Source organism: Nerophis lumbriciformis, linkage group LG01 (genome assembly GCF_033978685.3).
Source record: "Nerophis lumbriciformis linkage group LG01, RoL_Nlum_v2.1, whole genome shotgun sequence".
In the NCBI taxonomy this organism is placed as follows: domain Eukaryota; kingdom Metazoa; phylum Chordata; class Actinopteri; order Syngnathiformes; family Syngnathidae; genus Nerophis; species Nerophis lumbriciformis.
Genome location: NC_084548.2, coordinates 46,299,256 through 46,314,937, shown reverse-complemented (window position 1 = coordinate 46,314,937; position 15,682 = coordinate 46,299,256). Strand labels below are relative to the sequence as shown.

The 15,682-nt window shown below is 42.4% G+C and overlaps 1 protein-coding gene across 2 annotated transcripts in view; it reads right to left on the bottom strand.

Moving 5' to 3' along the window:
- LOC133622051 (segment polarity protein dishevelled homolog DVL-1-like) overlaps positions 1-7,339 on the bottom strand; it is an 87,651-nt gene extending 80,312 nt beyond the window's left edge. For both annotated transcript variants that reach the window (XM_061984594.1, XM_061984602.1), the window contains exon 1: positions 6,922-7,339. In XM_061984594.1, coding sequence (XP_061840578.1) covers positions 6,922-7,091 — 170 coding nt within the window. In that variant the 5' untranslated portion in view covers positions 7,092-7,339. The remainder of the gene's footprint in view (positions 1-6,921) is intronic.
- Positions 7,340-15,682: the final 8,343 nt, after the last annotated feature.

Genomic DNA, 15,682 nt, shown 5'->3' with positions numbered 1-15,682 from the left:
ACATCAACAAAAGACGCAGTCTGCAACACACTTCCTCCCACAGCACAAGCTGACAGAGTCTAAAAACACCTGCCTGAAAAAAATGACTACATTGCAAATAAAATGGCTAATAGCTTCATGATGTGAGAAGCCAGTATTCTTCAAGGGCAGAATCAAATGCAATCAGCAAAATAAACACCAGCAAAATGTATTAATAATCAATACAATACAACGGTATTATCATGTACTGAATGGCCTCACTTTGAAATCCCAGCTGGACATTCATTTAAACCAAGGTTTTTAGTGCTGCAGCTATCAATTGTTTTAAGGGATGTGCCAATTGATCAGCCACCGATTGATATTGGCCGATTTTCATGAAAAGTATGATCAGCGATTGCCAATTAATGCCTTTTAATGCCAATCACAAACGCTGATTCTTTCTGGATGACGAACAGCTATAGCAGCTAATTATGTATCTACAATCATAATGAGGAGCCGCTCCCCTAAACTAATAATAATCTACATTACAGCAAACAAACTGTAGTTCTTTGTATCCTAAGTATCAAGTATTATCACTGGAGGACCCGTATACAATAACATGTATAAACAGAGAGAACGCCACGACTAGTAGTGCTTAGTTACATTTAAGAAGTGTAAATTGAACCACTTTAAAGCAGCTGTTACCAGAAATGAACAAGTAGATTAATGAGAGTCTAGAGAGAAGATCATACAATAACAACTGTTGGTGTGTCAACATTACCACAGTCAGTACACAACATGTAAGGGGATCGGATTGATCCATACATTGGTGGTGTTGATATTAAGGGTAGTATTAGTATACGTATGATCAGTACTAGTGGGATCAGATCAATATTTTTATTTTCTCAAAATATCTTTTTTGTCAATGTTTACAAACTCAAGAGAATAATTCCCTGAAAATAAAGAAGGTTTTAAGGGCAAAAACTAAAGGGATTAAATGAGTGTCAGATATATCCATCCATCCATTTTCTACCGCTTATTCCCTTCGGGGTCGCGGGGGGCGCTGCAGCCTATCTCAGCTACAATCGGGCGGAAGGCGGTGTACACCCTGGACGAGTCGCCACCTCATCGCAGGGCCAACACAGATAGACAGACAACATTCACACTCACATTCACACACTAGGGCCAATTTAGTGTTGACAATCAACCTATCCCCAGGTGCATGTCTTTGGAGGTGGGAGGAAGCCGGAGTACCCAGAGGGAACCCACGCAGTCACGGGGAGAACATGCAAACTCCACACAGAAAGATCCCGAGGCGGGATTGAACTCACAACTACTCAGGACCTTCGTATTGTGAGGCAGATGCACTAACCCCTCTGCCACCGTGCTGCCCGAGTGTCAGATATATATATAGATATATATATATTTAAATTTGTTTAGTTATTGAGTACTATTGACTTTGTTTTGCTCAAACAATTTTATGTAATAAAAGAGAACAAGGGACTAGTTTAAATGTGTTGATATTTTTAAACTGTATAATAGCACTCACCATAAATACATCAAAAAATGTATAGTTTATACACGTGATAGTTATCGGTCATGGACAAGGAGTGGAATCAAAAACCGGTTCGCTCCCAGTATTTTGATTCCTGGGAATCATTTGCTAGTTTTGTTAACAACTCCCTTATCGATTCATGTGGGACACAGAAGCGGCACAAAAGCTGGAGAGATAGTAACGAGAAAGGATGACATCAGGGCAACTTGCAATACTTGCAAAGTGGACATTTCACCAAAAAGAGGAAATACTCGCATAAACATTAGCAGACACAGAATGTGAGAACTTTGAATGAATGACGCGTTTTCGAGCCCATCTGAGCCAGTAGTGAATCTCCACCACCAGCAACAGCGGCGATGTCAGCGACGTACTGCAGGTAACTAACAAACAAACTAACACTGTATGTCATGTTAGCAACTAATTTTAAAAACTTTAATTATCAACATTAAACATGAAATTTAAACACGAAACAGCGTCCGACTGACAGGTTCACGCACCTCCAAGTCCTCCCTGTCTGATAATTGTTATTGATTGCCGAAACATCGTAATTAGTCCGAAAAATCTCATATCCTGCCCGTAAAAACATATATTATGCTTATTGTGATGCAAAACAATGGTTAATGTTTATAGTTGATGGTTGCAGAATTGCACAATGCATATGTTTATTGGACTTGACTTGCTAGTGTTAGTTTTACTTTTGAGATGTAAGCTAATACTTTTCTAAAAATAATCATTTTATGTAATATTTTAGTTCATGTCTACGGTTGACTATTAATTTAACTATCATATCATAGTTTGTTTTCATTGTTTTTTTTCCTGTGGAACCCCCAAGTCCTGACCCCGGCAACCCATAGAGGGTGCCGGCCTCTTAAGCTCTCACTGTTATATTTGTACATTCATGTTTCTTCTAAACTAAACAAAGTTAACACTAATGAACTTATTTGTTATCTTGTTATCTAAATGAGAATCAATAACAAACCGAATCGTTAAGCAAAATCAAAAATTAAATCGAAATCATACAAATTGTAACAATTCCCATTCCTACAAATGGATGATCGGTATCGAAATCAGCAGCATAAAGCTTTGATCGGGACAACCCTAATTATTTTAGTAGTAATTATCGAGTAATTGGATAAAACAGACTTTATGGCCTCAATGCATATTTTAGGGAAATCATGGATTTTTATGCTTGCCATAATAACCTTTTTCTTTTTTCTAGTAAATAAACATAACATTGAAATTGTACTTTTAACAATGAAAATATATATTTCTTAAAAACTCTGCTGTTTGCCGCCACACATATCCCAACACACACAAACTACCGCTCTCATGTGCGCTCTATTGCAACAACAGTGCAGAAACTATTTTAGCGTATTTAAAGTTCCAGCACTCCATGCGATCTGGAGTTGTTCAATTTTTATTAGCTACACTCATTAAATGAATAATCAAAGCGACTGAATATGAATCAAAGCCTTTTTCTAATCGATGAATCATTGCAGCCCTACATTATTTATTACATGTTTTATTGATTGTGTGAAATAGGTTTCGTGTTGGAATTTTAAATAACATTGTGAAATGTATATTATTTTAGTAGCTTGTCATGAGTTTTACACTCACTACACAATCTAATGAGATGTATGCAAGAGAAATATCAAAAATGAATCTTCTACATACGGTAGATAATTATCAGCTTTGATTGAGACAGTCGGAGAGGTATTGTTTTAAATGTAGGTTTATTATCTAGAATGAACACATTAGGGCAATGTGAGAAACACCAAATGAGGTCTTGCGCAAGAGTCTCCAACCGTTTTTCTTATGTGAGTCACTTTTGCTAAAAAAAAATGGCAAAGAGCTACTAATTTTTGTAATGTTTATTTTTACAGCTTTTTTCAACCCAAAAAAAGGGAACACACTTGATTTGTTCCACAGCATTAACAAAATGTTGGTATTCACAACATTACAAAAATGTGTTCATCCGCATGTTATATTTCAGTATGCATGTATTTCTATTGCAGGGTTTTTTGTATTACAATTCAAGCTAATTTGACAAAAAGAAAGGATTGTGTTACGCAAATGCATTCAGATTATATTTTAATTGGAAGGCATATCACCATTAAACAGTGCCGCCATTGTCTTTTTGCCAAGGTTATTTAACTAAATTGTACGAGGGGTCATATTTAAAGAAAGCTAAGAACCGGGGGACTGGACTTCTCCATTTACGATTATTCTTATTTTGAGAACAGGAATCATCTTGTGGACATTTGTTTAACTCTATTTCGTGGAGTTACAAATTTCAGAAAAAAATATCCCTGTTATGCAAATTACATGTCCACTGTATATGTCGATACAAGGATCTGCCAATGTTTTTACTCTGGTTTAAGTTCACAAAAGGCATTACTTTAAAAAACATTTGACACATCATTTTGTTAATGTTTTACTGCGTGTAGTTAATTCCTATACGACATATTTCTGCTCAAACTCTTAATAGATCTGTCCCGATACAGCATCTACATGTACATAACTTAAACCAGTGTTTTTCAACCTTTTTTGAGCCAAGGCACATTTTTTGCGTTGAAAAAATCCGGAGGCAAACCACCAGCGGAAATCATTAAAAAAGAAACTCAGTTGACAGTAAAAAGTAGTTGTCGCAATTGTTGGATATGACTTTAAACCATAACCAACCGTGCATCAATAAAGCTCTTGTCTCAAAGTAGGTGTACTGTCACCACCTGTCACATCACGCCATGACATATTTTGAGTTTTTTGCTGTTTTCCTGTGTGTAGTGTTTTAGTTATTGTCTTGCGCTCCTATTTTAGTGGCTTTTTCTCTTTTTTTGGTATTTTCCTGTAGCGGTTTCATGTCTTCCTTTGAGCGATATTTCCCGCATCTACTTTGTTTTAGCAATCAAGAATATTTCAGTTGTTTTTATCCTTCTTTGTGGGGACATTGTTGATTGTCAAGTCATGTTCAGATGTACATTGTGGACGCCTTCTCTGTTCCACAGTAAGTCTTTGCTGTCATCCAGCATTCTGTTTTTGTTTGCTTTGTAGCCAGTTCAGTTTTAGTTTCTTTCTGCATAGCCTTCCCTAAGCTTCAATGCCTTTTCTTAGCGGCACTGACCGTTTGCTTATTTTTGGTTAAAGGCCTACTGAAATGTGATTTTCTTATTTAAACGGGGATAGCAGGTCCATTCTATGTGTCATACTTGATCATTTCGCGATATTGCCATATTTTTGCTGAAAGGATTTAGTAGAGAACATCGACGATAAAGTTCGCAACTTTTGGTCGCTGATAAAAAAGCCTTGCCTGTACCGGAAGTAGCAGACGAGTAGCGTGACGTCACAGGTTGTGGAGCTCCTCACATCTGCACATTGTTTACAATCATGGCCACCAGCAGCGAGAGCGATTCGGACCGAGAAAGCGACGATTTCCCCATTAATTTGAGCGAGGATGAAAGATTCGTGGATGAGGAAAGTGAGAGTGAAGGACTAGAGGGCAGTGGGAGCGATTCAGATAGGGAAGATGCTGTGAGAGGCGGGTGGGACCTGATATTCAGCTGGGAATGACTAAAACAGTAAATAAACACAAGACATATATATACTATATTAGCCACAACACAACCAGGCTTATATTTAATATGCCACAAATTAATCCTGCATAACAAACACCTCTCCCCTCCTGTCCATAAAACCCGCCAATACAACTCAAACACCTGCACAACACACTCAATCCCACAGCCCAAAGTACCGTTCACCTCCCCAAAGTTCATACAGCACATATATTTCCCCAAAGTCCCCAAAGTTACGTACGTGACATGCACATAGCGGCACGCATGTACGGGCAAGCGATCAAATGTTTGGAAGCCGCAGCTGCATGCGTACTCACGGTACCATGTCTGCGTATCCAACTCAAAGTCCTCCTGGTAAGAGTCTCTGTTGTCCCAGTTCTCCACAGGCCAATGGTAAAGCTTGACTGTCATCTTCCGGGAATGTAAACAATGAAACACCGGCTGTGTTATCCGGCACACCAGTCAAGGGGTGCATTGTACGGCGGGGGTGCGTTATCCAGCACAACACCTGCCGCAATACACCGCTTCCCACCTACAACTTTCTTCTTTGCTGTCTCCATTGTTCATTGAACAAATTGCAAAAGATTCACCAACACAGATGTCCAGAACACTGTGGAATTTTGCGATGAAAACAGACGACTTAATAGCTGGCCACCATGTTGTCCCAAAATGTCCTCTACAATCCGTGACGTCACGCGCTGACGTCATCATACCGAGACGTTTTCAGCAGGATATTTTGCGCAAAATTTAAAATTGCACTTTAGTAAGCTAACCCGGCCGTATTGGCATGTGTTGCAGTGTTAAGATTTCATCATTGATATATAAACTATCAGACTGTGTGGTCGGTAGTAGTGGGTTTCAGTAGGCCTTTAAAGCATTAGACACCTTTTTACCTATGCAGTCCCGCTGTTCCCGACATCTGCAAAGCAATTAGCTAGGGAAGAGTATTACACGGCAACTCTGCCGAGTTCTAGACAGCACCGACCACTCAACAACACATAATTTGCAGATTTTTGCAAATTACTGGTTTGCAAAAATTATTTTTAACCCAAATAAGTGAAATTAGATAATCTCCCACGGCACACCAGACTGTATCTCACGGCACAATGGTGTGGAACAGTGGTTGAAAAACACTAGACTTAAACAATAAATAATTGTAAAAATACTTCCCTCCATCAAAAAGGTAAAAATAGAGATAAAGGCATCATTAAATGACAAAAAGCTGACTAGTTTATATTAATAATGAATGGGGGGGGGGGGAAAGTATATGTATGCATGCATGCTTTGGAGCCCCTGCCTGAAAATAAAATAATGTTTGCCTTGGTGCCCTAAAATATGAGCCCTCCTTTAAGGCAACACTTAAAAAGTAAAAATTCGAGGCCTGAGAATGTATAGAATAAAACAAATAAAATTGTGTTGGTTACACTGCAAATGAATTGCAAGAGCCTGAATTTATTAGTATTGCCAAATATTGCTAAATTAATGGATATTTTGTAATATGATTAGAATTAGACTAGCATTTGACAAACAGCGTACGCTGAGCTGCGGTTGCAATCTTCTCCCAGGATTGGCCTGCAGACTCCAGTGCATGTGTGTTAATTAAGGAATCCCTGACACAACAATAACAACAACAAGTAGAATGCCTGCATGTGTTGTGTGCGTCACGATGACCACACCGGACGGATCTGGTCTGAGCTCGAACACTCTTGAGGCTCTTTGACTGGAGCCCTGCAATAACGCGCAGGTGCCAGGAAGCGTGGAAACACGCACTGCTCGTGAGGCCAGTGCACGTACATGCTAATGATAACAACACAACAACGCTGATAAAAGCCCACTCACCCAAAATCCTGGTCCATGGATTTGAAGAAGAATTTGTAGCTGTGGACAGGACGATTATTGAGGACATTCTTGAAATCGGCTAAGGTGACTTTGTCTGGAGAAACGGCCAGTTTGACCAGATAGGGAGTCTCCTCCTCGTCTATGTGATAAATGATTTTGGTTTCCGCCATGAGACCGAGAGGACACGCATTGACAGCTAGTGAGAGCTTGGCAATAAACAGGCCTCGCTGGCTAGGTTAGCAGCGAGCTCTACACGCTAATAAAACACTCGGCTCCGAGGACAGCAGTCCCCCGTGGGGGACGAACCCAGCGTGGATCCAGACATGTTCGCCTTTGGAGCTGCCGTCTTTCTGCCCCACGGAGCGACAGTGGCTGTAGAACAGGAAGGGACAGACCGTCCACATCCTCGCTATACGCTGCTGGGAATATGTGCTAGTTTTCCACAGGCTCATTTGGCGGCACGGTGCTGCCACCTAGCGGCGAGTTGCGAGTGTGCGCCTTGCACAACACACACTGGACGACGAGCCACGACTTGCAATGAAGTTGGTTCATACACTGCAAAAAAAAAAAAAGAGCAGACAAATATATAGGATAGAATTTTTTTTAAGAAAGAAATGCTAAAAACTAGTGAAATTATCTGTCCATGCAGCGAGATTATTTTACTTGATAAAACGTCCTAAATTAAGATTTGTATATATTATTAGAAACCCTTTCAAGATGGAAATAAGTGTATTATTCTGAAAACAATCATTATTCAACTTGCTTCAATTAAGCATTCTCGGGATGTTGCAGAATCTTTAAAAACGATTTCACTTGTTTTTCTTTCTTTTTAACATTTAAGCATATGGAATTCCATCCATCCATCCATTTTCTACCGCTTATTCCCTTAGGGGTCGCGGGGGGCGCTGGAGCCTATCTCAGCTACAATCGGGCGGAAGGCGGGGTACACCCTGGACAAGTCGCCACCTCATCGCAGGCCCAACACAGATAGACAGACAACATTCACACTCACATTCACACACTAGGGCCAATTTAGTGTTGCCAATCCACCTATCCCCAGGTGCATGTCTTTGGAGGTGGGAGGAAGCTTAATGTCAATATTGTATTTTTGCCGTACTTCAGTTATTTAAATATCTTGAAATCATATTTATTACAGTTGTGATTATTCAATGATTACTTAATCCAATCATTTATTATTTATTTCACTAGATAAGGTACAAATTGATTTAACCATTGATATTGTTGGTATGGTATGGTATGGTATGGTATGGTATGGTATGATATGATATATATATATATAGATGGATGGATATATATATATATATATATATATATATATATATATATATATATATATATATATATATATATATATATATATATGTGTGTGTGTGTTTGTATATATCCATATATATATATACTGTATATATATATATATATATATATATATATATATGTGTGTGTGTGTTTGTATATATCCATATATATATATACTGTATATATATATATATATATATATATATATATATGTCATACTTGCCAACCTTGAGACCTCCGATTTTGGGAGGTGGGGGGAGGGGGAGGGGGTGGGCGTGGTCGGGGTAGAAGGGGGCGTGGTCGGGGGCGTGGCTAAAAGGGGAGGAGTATATTTACAGCTAGAATTCACCAAGTCAAGTATCTCATTCTCTGAGCTGCCACCTTACCGTGGTAGAGGAGTTTGCGTGTCCCAATGATCCTAGGAGCTATGTTGTCCGGGGGTGTCTATGCCTCCTGGTAGGGTCTCCCAAGGCAAACTGGTCCTAGGTGAGGGATCAGACAAAGAGCAGCTCGAAGACCTCGATGAAGAACAAACACAAAGGACCCAGATTTCCCTCGCCCGGACGCGGGTCACCGGGGCCCCCCTCTGGAGCCAGGCCCGGAGGTGGGGCACGATGGCGAGCGCCTGGTGGCCGGGCCTGTCCCCATGGGCCCCGGCCGGGCACAGCCCGAAGAGGCAACGTGGGTCCCCCCTCCAATGGGCTCACCACCCATAGCAGGGGCCATAGAGGTCAGGTGCAGTGTGAGCTGGGCGGCAGCCGAGGGCAGGGCGCTTGGCGGTCCGATCCTCGGCTACATAAGCTGGCTCTTGGGACGTGGAACGTCACTTCGCTGGGGGGGAAGGAGCCTGAGCTAGTGCGTGAGGTGGAGAAGTTCCGGCTAGATATAGTCGGACTCACTTCGACGCACAGCAAGGGCTCTGGAACCACTTCTCTTGAGAGGGGCTGGACTCTCTTCCACTCTGGCGTTGCCGGCAGTGAGAGGCGACGGGCTGGGGTGGCAATTCTTGTTGCCCCTCGGCTCAAAGCCTGCACGTTGGAGTTCAACCCGGTGGACGAGAGGGTAGCTTCCCTCCGCCTTCGGGTGGGGGGACGGGTCCTGACTGTTGTTTGCGTTTACGCGCCAAACGGCAGCTCAGAGTGCCCACCCTTTTTGGATTCACTCGAGGGAGTACTGGAGAGTGCTCCCCCGGGTGATTCCCTCGTTTTACTGGGGGACTTCAACGCTCATGTTGGCAGCGACAGTGAAACCTGGAGAGGTGTGATTGGGAAGAATGGCCGCCCGGATCTGAACCCGAGTGGTGTTCTGTTATTGGACTTTTGTGCTCGTCACAGATTGTCAATAACAAACACCATGTTCAAACATAAGGGTGTCCATATGTGCACTTGGCAGCAGGACACCCTAGGCCGCAGTTCCATGATCGACTTTGTAGTTGTGTCATCGGATTTGCGGTCTCATGTTTTGGACACTTGGGTGAAGAGAGGGGCGGAGCTTTCTACCGATCACCACCTGGTGGTGAGTTGGCTGCGATGGTGGGGGAGGATGCCGGACAGACCTGGCAGGCCCAAACGCATTGTGAGGGTTTGCTGGGAACGCCTGGCAGAGTCTCCTGTCAGAGAGAGTTTCAATTCCCACCTCCGGAAGAACTTTGAACATGTCACGAGGGACGTGCTGGACATTGAGTCCGAGTGGACGATGTTCCGTACCTCTGTTGTCGAGGCGGCCAATTGGAGCTGTGGCCGCAAGGTAGTTGGTGCCTGTCGTGGCGGTAATCCTAGAACCCGTTGGTGGACGCCGGCGGTGAGAGATGCCGTCAGGCTGAAGAAGGAGTCCTATCGGGTTCTTTTGGCTCATGGGACTCCTGAGGCAGCAGACAGGTACCGACAGGCCAAGCGGTGTGCGGCTTCAGCGGTCGCGGAGGCAAAAACTCGGACATGGGAGGAGTTCGGGGAGGCCATGGAAAAAGACTTCCGGACGGCTTCGAAGCAATTCTGGACCACCATCCGCCGCCTCAGGAAGGGGAAGCAGTGCAGTGTCAACACCGTGTATGGTGGGGATGGTGCTCTGCTGACCTCGACTGCGGATGTTGTGGGTCGGTGGAGGGAATACTTCGAAGACCTCCTCAATCCTACCAGCACGTCTTCCTATGAGGAAGCAGGGCCTGGGGAATCTGTGGTGGGCTCTCCTATTTCTGGGGCTGAGGTTGCCGAGGTTGTTAAAAAGCTCCTCGGTGGCAAGGCCCCGGGGGTGGATGAGATCCGCCCGGAGTTCCTTAAGGCTCTGGATGTTGTGGGGCTGTCTTGGTTGACAAGACTCTGCAACATCGCGTGGACATCGGGGGCGGTACCTCTGGATTGGCAGACCGGGGTGGTGGTTCCTCTCTTTAAGAAGGGGAACCGGAGGGTGTGTTCCAACTATCGTGGGATCACACTCCTCAGCCTTCCCGGTAAGGTCTATTCAGGTGTACTGGAGAGGAGGCTACGCCGGATAGTCGAACCTCGGATTCAGGAGGAACAGTGTGGTTTTCGTCCTGGTCGTGGAACTGTGGACTAGCTCTGTACTCTCAGCAGGGTCCTTGAGGGTGCATGGGAGTTTGCCCAACCAGTCTACATGTGCTTTGTGGACTTGGAGAAGGCATTCGACCGTGTACCCCGGGAAGTCCTGTGGGGAGTGCTCAGAGAGTATGGGGTAACGGACTGTCTCATTGTGGCAGTTCGCTCCCTGTATAATCAGTGCCAGAGCTTGGTCCGCATTGCCGGCAGTAAGTCGGACACGTTTCCAGTGAGGGTTGGACTCCGCCAAGTCTGCCCTTTGTCACCGATTCTGTTCATAACCTTTATGGACAGAATTTCTAGACGCAGTCAGGGCGTTGAGGGGATCTGGTTTGGTGGCTGCAGGATTAGGTCTCTGCTATTTGCAGATGATGTGGTCCTGATGGCTTCCTCTGGCCAAGATCTTCAGCTCTTGCTGAATCGGTTCGCAGCCGAGTGTGAAGCGACTGGGATGGGAATCAGCACCTCCAAGTCCGAGTCCATGGTTCTCTCCCGGAAAAGGGTGGAGTGCCATCTCCGGGTTGGGGAGGAGATCTTGCCCCAAGTGGAGGAGTTCAAGTACCTCGGAGTCTTGTTCACGAGTGAGGGAAGAGTGGATCGTGAGATCGACAGGCGGATCGGTGCGGCATCTTCAGTATTGCGGACGCTGTATCGATCCGTTGTGGTGAAGAAGGAGCTGAGCCGGAAGGCAAAGCTCTCGATTTACCGGTCGATCTACGTTCCCATCCTCACCTATGGTCATGAGCTTTGGGTCATGACCGAAAGGACAAGATCACGAGTACAAGCGGCCGAAATGAGTTTCCTCCGCCGAGTGGCGGGGCTCTCCCTTAGGGATAGGGTGAGAAGCTCTGTCATTCGGGGGGAGCTCAAAGTAAAGCCGCTGCTCCTCCACATCGAGAGGAGCCAGATGAGGTGGTTCGGGCATCTGGTCAGGATGCCACCCGAACGCCTCCCTAGGAAGGTGTTTCGAGCACGTCCGACCGGTAGGAGGCCACGGGGAAGACCCAGGACACGCTGGGAAGACTATCTCTCCCGGCTGGCCTGGGAACGCCTCGGGATCCCCCGGGAGGAGCTGGACGAAGTGGCTGGGGAGAGGGAAGTCTGGGCTTCCCTGCTTAAGCTGCTGCCCCCGCGACCCGACCTCGGATAAGCGGAAGAAGATGGATGGATGGAAGTATTTCATATATATATTTATTTATTTTATTATATGTATATATATATATATATTAATTGTATTATATATATCCATCCATCCATTTTCTACTGCTTATATATATATATATATATATATATATATATATATATATATATATATAAAAGGGCTTCACGGTGGCAGAGGGGTTAGTACATCTGCCTCACAATACGAAGGTCCTGAGTAGTCTTGGGTTCAATCCCGGGCTCGGGATCTTTCTGTGTGGAGTTTGCATGTTCTCCCCGTGACTGCGTGGGTTCCCTCCGGGTACTCCGGCTTCCTCCCACTTCCAAAGACATGCACCTGGGGATAAGTTGATTGGCAACACTAAATTGGCCCTAGTGTGTGGATGTGAGTGTGAATGTTGTCTGTCTATATGTGTTGGCCCTGCGATGAGGTGGCGACTTGTCCAAGGTGTACCCCGCCTTCCGCCCGATTGTAGCTGAGATAGGCTCCAGCGCCCCCTGCGACCCCAAAGGGAATAAGCGGTAGAAAATGGATGGATATATATAAAAATAAATACTTGAATTTCAGTGTTCATTTATTTACACATATACACACACATAACACTAGATGGCAGTATTGTCCTGTTTAAGAGTGTCACAACATTGCTGTTTATGGCAGACGAACTGCTTTACGGTATACAAAAACGTGACTGCTGTTGTTGTGTGTTGTTGCCGCGCTGGGAGGAAGTTAATGAAACTGCCTAACAATAAACCCACATAAGAAACCAAGAACTCGCCCTCCATCATTCTACAGTTATAACGTGATTGGGCAGGTATGCTGGTTATATTGTGGGTTAGCGGACTCAGGTCCTCATGGACCTGAGTCCGCCTGAATTTCGGGAGATTTTCGGAAGAAAATTTGTCCCGGGAGGTTTTCGGGAGAGGCGCTGAATTTCGGGAGTCTCCCGGAAAATCCGGGAGGGTTGGCAAATATGATATATGTGTTTGTATATATCCATATATATATATATACTGTATATATATATACACATGTATATGTATATATGTGTATATATATACATAAATATGTATATATATACATGTATACATACACATATACGCATACATATGTGTGTATATATATATACACACACATATATTCATACACATATATATATATATATATAAATATATACATCCAATATATATACATATGTACATATATGTATACATATATATGTATGCATATAGATACATATAAGTATATATGTATATGTATACATATACGTATATATACATACAAGCGATACAAATGGATGGATGGATGTGTGTGTATATATACACACACACACATATGTATGTATATACAAATCCCGTTTCCATATGAGTTGGGAAATTGTGTTAGATGTAAATATAAACGGAATACAATGATTTGCGAATGCTTTTCAACCCATATTCAATTGAATGCACTACAAAGACAAAATATTTGATGTTCAAACTCATACATTTTTTTAATTTTTTTTTGCAAATAATAATTAACTTAGAATTTCATGGCTGCAACATGTGCCAAAGTAGTTGGGAAAGGGCGTGTTCACCACTGTGTTATATGGCCTTTCCTTTTAACAACACTTAGTAAACATTTGGGAACTTAGGAGACACATTTTTTAAGCTTCTAGTTGTTGCTTAAGTTGTTCAACAGTCCGGGGGTCTCCCTTGTGGTATTTTAGGCTTCATAATGCGCCACACATTTTCAATGGGAGACAGGTCTGGACTACAGGCAGGCCAGTCTAGTATCCGCACTCTTTTACTATGAAGCCACGTTGATGTAACACGTGGCTTGGCATTGTCTTGCTGAAATAAGCAGGGGCGTTCATGGTAACGTCGCTTGGATGGCAACATATGTTGCTCCGAAACCTGTATGTACCTTTCAGCATTAATGGCGCCTTCACAGATGTGTAAGTTATCCATGTCTTGGGCACTAATACACCCCCATACCATCACAGATGCTGGCTTTTCAACTTTGCGCCTATAACAATCCGGATGGTTCTTTAGCTCTTTGGTTCCGGATGACACAGCGTCCACAGTTTCCAAAAATAATATGAAATGTGGACTCGTCAGACCACAGAAAACTTTTCCACTTTGTATCAGTCCATCTTAGATGAGCTCAGGCCCAGCGAAGCCGACGGCGTTTCTGGGTGTTGTTGATAAACGGTTTTCGCCTTGCATAGGAGAGTTTTAACTTGCACTTACAGATGTAGCGACCAATTGTAGTTACTGACAATGGGTTTCTGAAGTGTTCCTGAGCCCATGTGGTGATATCCTCTACACACTGATTTCGCTTGTTGATGCAGTGCAGCCTGAGGGATCAAAGGTCACGGGCTTAGCTGCTTACGTGCAGTGTTTCTCCAGATTCTCTGAACCCTTTGATGATATTACGGACCGTAGATGGTGAAATCTCTAAATTCCTTGTAACAGCTGGTTGAGAAAGGTTTTTCTTAAACTGTTCAACAATTTGCTCACGCATTTGTTGACAAAGTGGTGACCCTCGCCCCATCCTTGTTTGTGAATGACTGAGCATTTCATGGAATCTTCTTTTATACCCAATCATGGCACCCACCTGTTCCCAATTTGCCTGTTCACCTGTGGGATGTTCCAAATAAGTGTTTGATGAGCATTCCTCAACTTTATCAGTATTTATTGCCACTTTTCCCAACTTCTTTGTCACGTGTTGCTGGCATCAAATTCTAAAGTTAATGATTATTTGCAAAAAAAAAAAAGTTTATCAGTTTGAACATCAAATATGTTGTCTTTGTAGCATATTCAACTGAATATGGGTTGAAAGTGATTTGCAAATCATTGTATTCCGTTTATATTTACATCTAACACAATTTCCCAACTCATTTGGAAACAGGGTTTGTATGTAAATGTATATAGATGTGTGTATGTGTGTGTATGTATGTATATATATATATATACACATATTCATACATACATGTCTATGTATGTATATATATGTATATATATACAGACATATATATGAAAATATGAACATGAATATATATATTAATATATGTGTATGAATATATGTGTAAATATATAGACATATGCATGTATGAATATATATATATAAATATATATATATATATATATATATGTATATATATGTATATATATATATATATATAAATACATATAAATATATATATATATATATATATATATATATATATATATATATATATATATATATATATATATATATATATATATATGTATATTTATTTATTTATTTATCTGATGCATGTTTTGTACTAAACACATTGTTGAATAATGTATTTTATCAGTGCAATATAAATACATTAAAATATAAATAGCAATCCTTCCTGCCACAGGACTAGATATCTGCCTTACAAAAACACTGTGACAATTACAAAGGACATTTTGCTATCATATTTCGAGGAAGCAGGAAGGTGCTCGGAATACGTTTGCAGTAAATTTCATAAGAAGCACTCTGTCATTCATTGACATTTTACATGTGCCTCGTCAATCAAAACAGGGCCCCAAACAGATCGAAGGGTGGCCCAAGGGGCCACATTTTCAAATATTCATTGCGATGTAATTTCCTGTTTTAAGTCATACAATTTAGGTAAAACATGTCGTTGTATTCCAAACACAACTCACTTGATGAAAAATTTCATCCATCCATCCATCTTCTTCCGCTTATCCGAGGACGGGTCGCGGGGGCAGCAGCCTAA